The 1,090-nt window shown below is 42.2% G+C and overlaps 1 protein-coding gene across 1 annotated transcript; it reads left to right on the top strand.

Annotated features, from left to right (window-relative positions):
- Window positions 1-169: 169 nt before the first annotated feature.
- LOC106820459 (S-formylglutathione hydrolase-like) lies at window positions 170-1,081 on the top strand (the record flags this gene model as incomplete). Its single annotated transcript, XM_014824975.1, has 2 exons — window positions 170-488; window positions 905-1,081. Coding segments are annotated over 2 exons (496 nt in total), but the record flags the coding sequence as incomplete, so codon positions are not given.
- Between the last annotated feature and the right edge of the window lie 9 nt (window positions 1,082-1,090).

The following is a 1,090-nucleotide window of genomic DNA, read 5'->3' as shown; positions in this document are numbered from 1 at the left end:
GTGGTGTAAAAGGAAGAACAGAATTGCCAGGTTATGTCGAACGTTATATGGCAGGCAAGATAGAGTTGGATAGCTTAGTAACACACACCATGCCATTAGATGATATTAACCGCGCTTTTGATTTGATGCATAAGGGTGAAAGTATTCGCTCCGTGATTATTTTTTAAAGGATTTAAAAGCAATGCAGCAAACTGAATCAGTTAAAGAGTTTGGCGGTTACTTAAAGCGCTACATTCATTATTCACAAACTTGCCATTGTGAAATGACCTTCTCTGTTTACCTACCACCGCAAGCTGAAGCGACAAAAGTGCCCGCACTGTATTGGCTGTCAGGCCTTACGTGTACAGACGATAATGCGCGAGTGAAAGCAGGTGCGCAACGTTATGCGGCTGAACATGGAATTGCCATTGTATTTCCTGATACTAGTCCGCGCGGTGATGATATTGCCGATGAGCCAGAGCACTATGATATGGGGCAAGGTGCTGGATTTTAATGTCCAACAGAGCGAACAACAGAATTCGGCCCCTTTGGGTATTCGATGATTAATTATCCATATTCCTACCATTGACTAAATTTTTAACCAAATATAGATTTTTCGCAACTTTATATTCTTGGACAAGGTTGCGTATCTTATTTACGGAAGCATGTGACTAGCCTATGTGCTTAATATCGATTGATGGGGGACGTAATGTCTATGGGCTGGCGGCATGGCCGCATTTAATTTGCGCACTCGGGAGTTATATAAAATTCCGTGCGCCTGTTATAAAATCCGTCTCGGCTTTTTCCGCCTATCGCTAACCCTATGGGACCAACTGTGAATGGGGTAAAAGCTTGTTTTATGCGCCTACGCGTAGGTTGGGAAGAATAATAGTAGACTGGCAAGCCTATGACGCAACTGCTTTAGTTGAAGCCGGTGCGAAAGTTACTGATATTTTGATTGATCAGGGAACAGCAGATGAGTTTTACGATGAGCAGCAACTATTACCAGAAAACTTTCAAAAAGCCTGTAATGAAGCAGGGCAAAAAGTAACAATACGAATGCAAGAAGGTTATGATCATAGTTATCACTTTATTGCGAGTTTTATCGGTG

Source organism: Priapulus caudatus, unplaced genomic scaffold, assembly GCF_000485595.1.
Source record: "Priapulus caudatus unplaced genomic scaffold, Priapulus_caudatus-5.0.1 Scaffold13568, whole genome shotgun sequence".
NCBI classification, from domain to species: domain Eukaryota; kingdom Metazoa; phylum Priapulida; class Priapulimorpha; order Priapulimorphida; family Priapulidae; genus Priapulus; species Priapulus caudatus.
The sequence above is the reverse complement of the archived record's forward strand: the minus strand, read 5'-3'. Positions and strand labels throughout refer to the sequence as shown.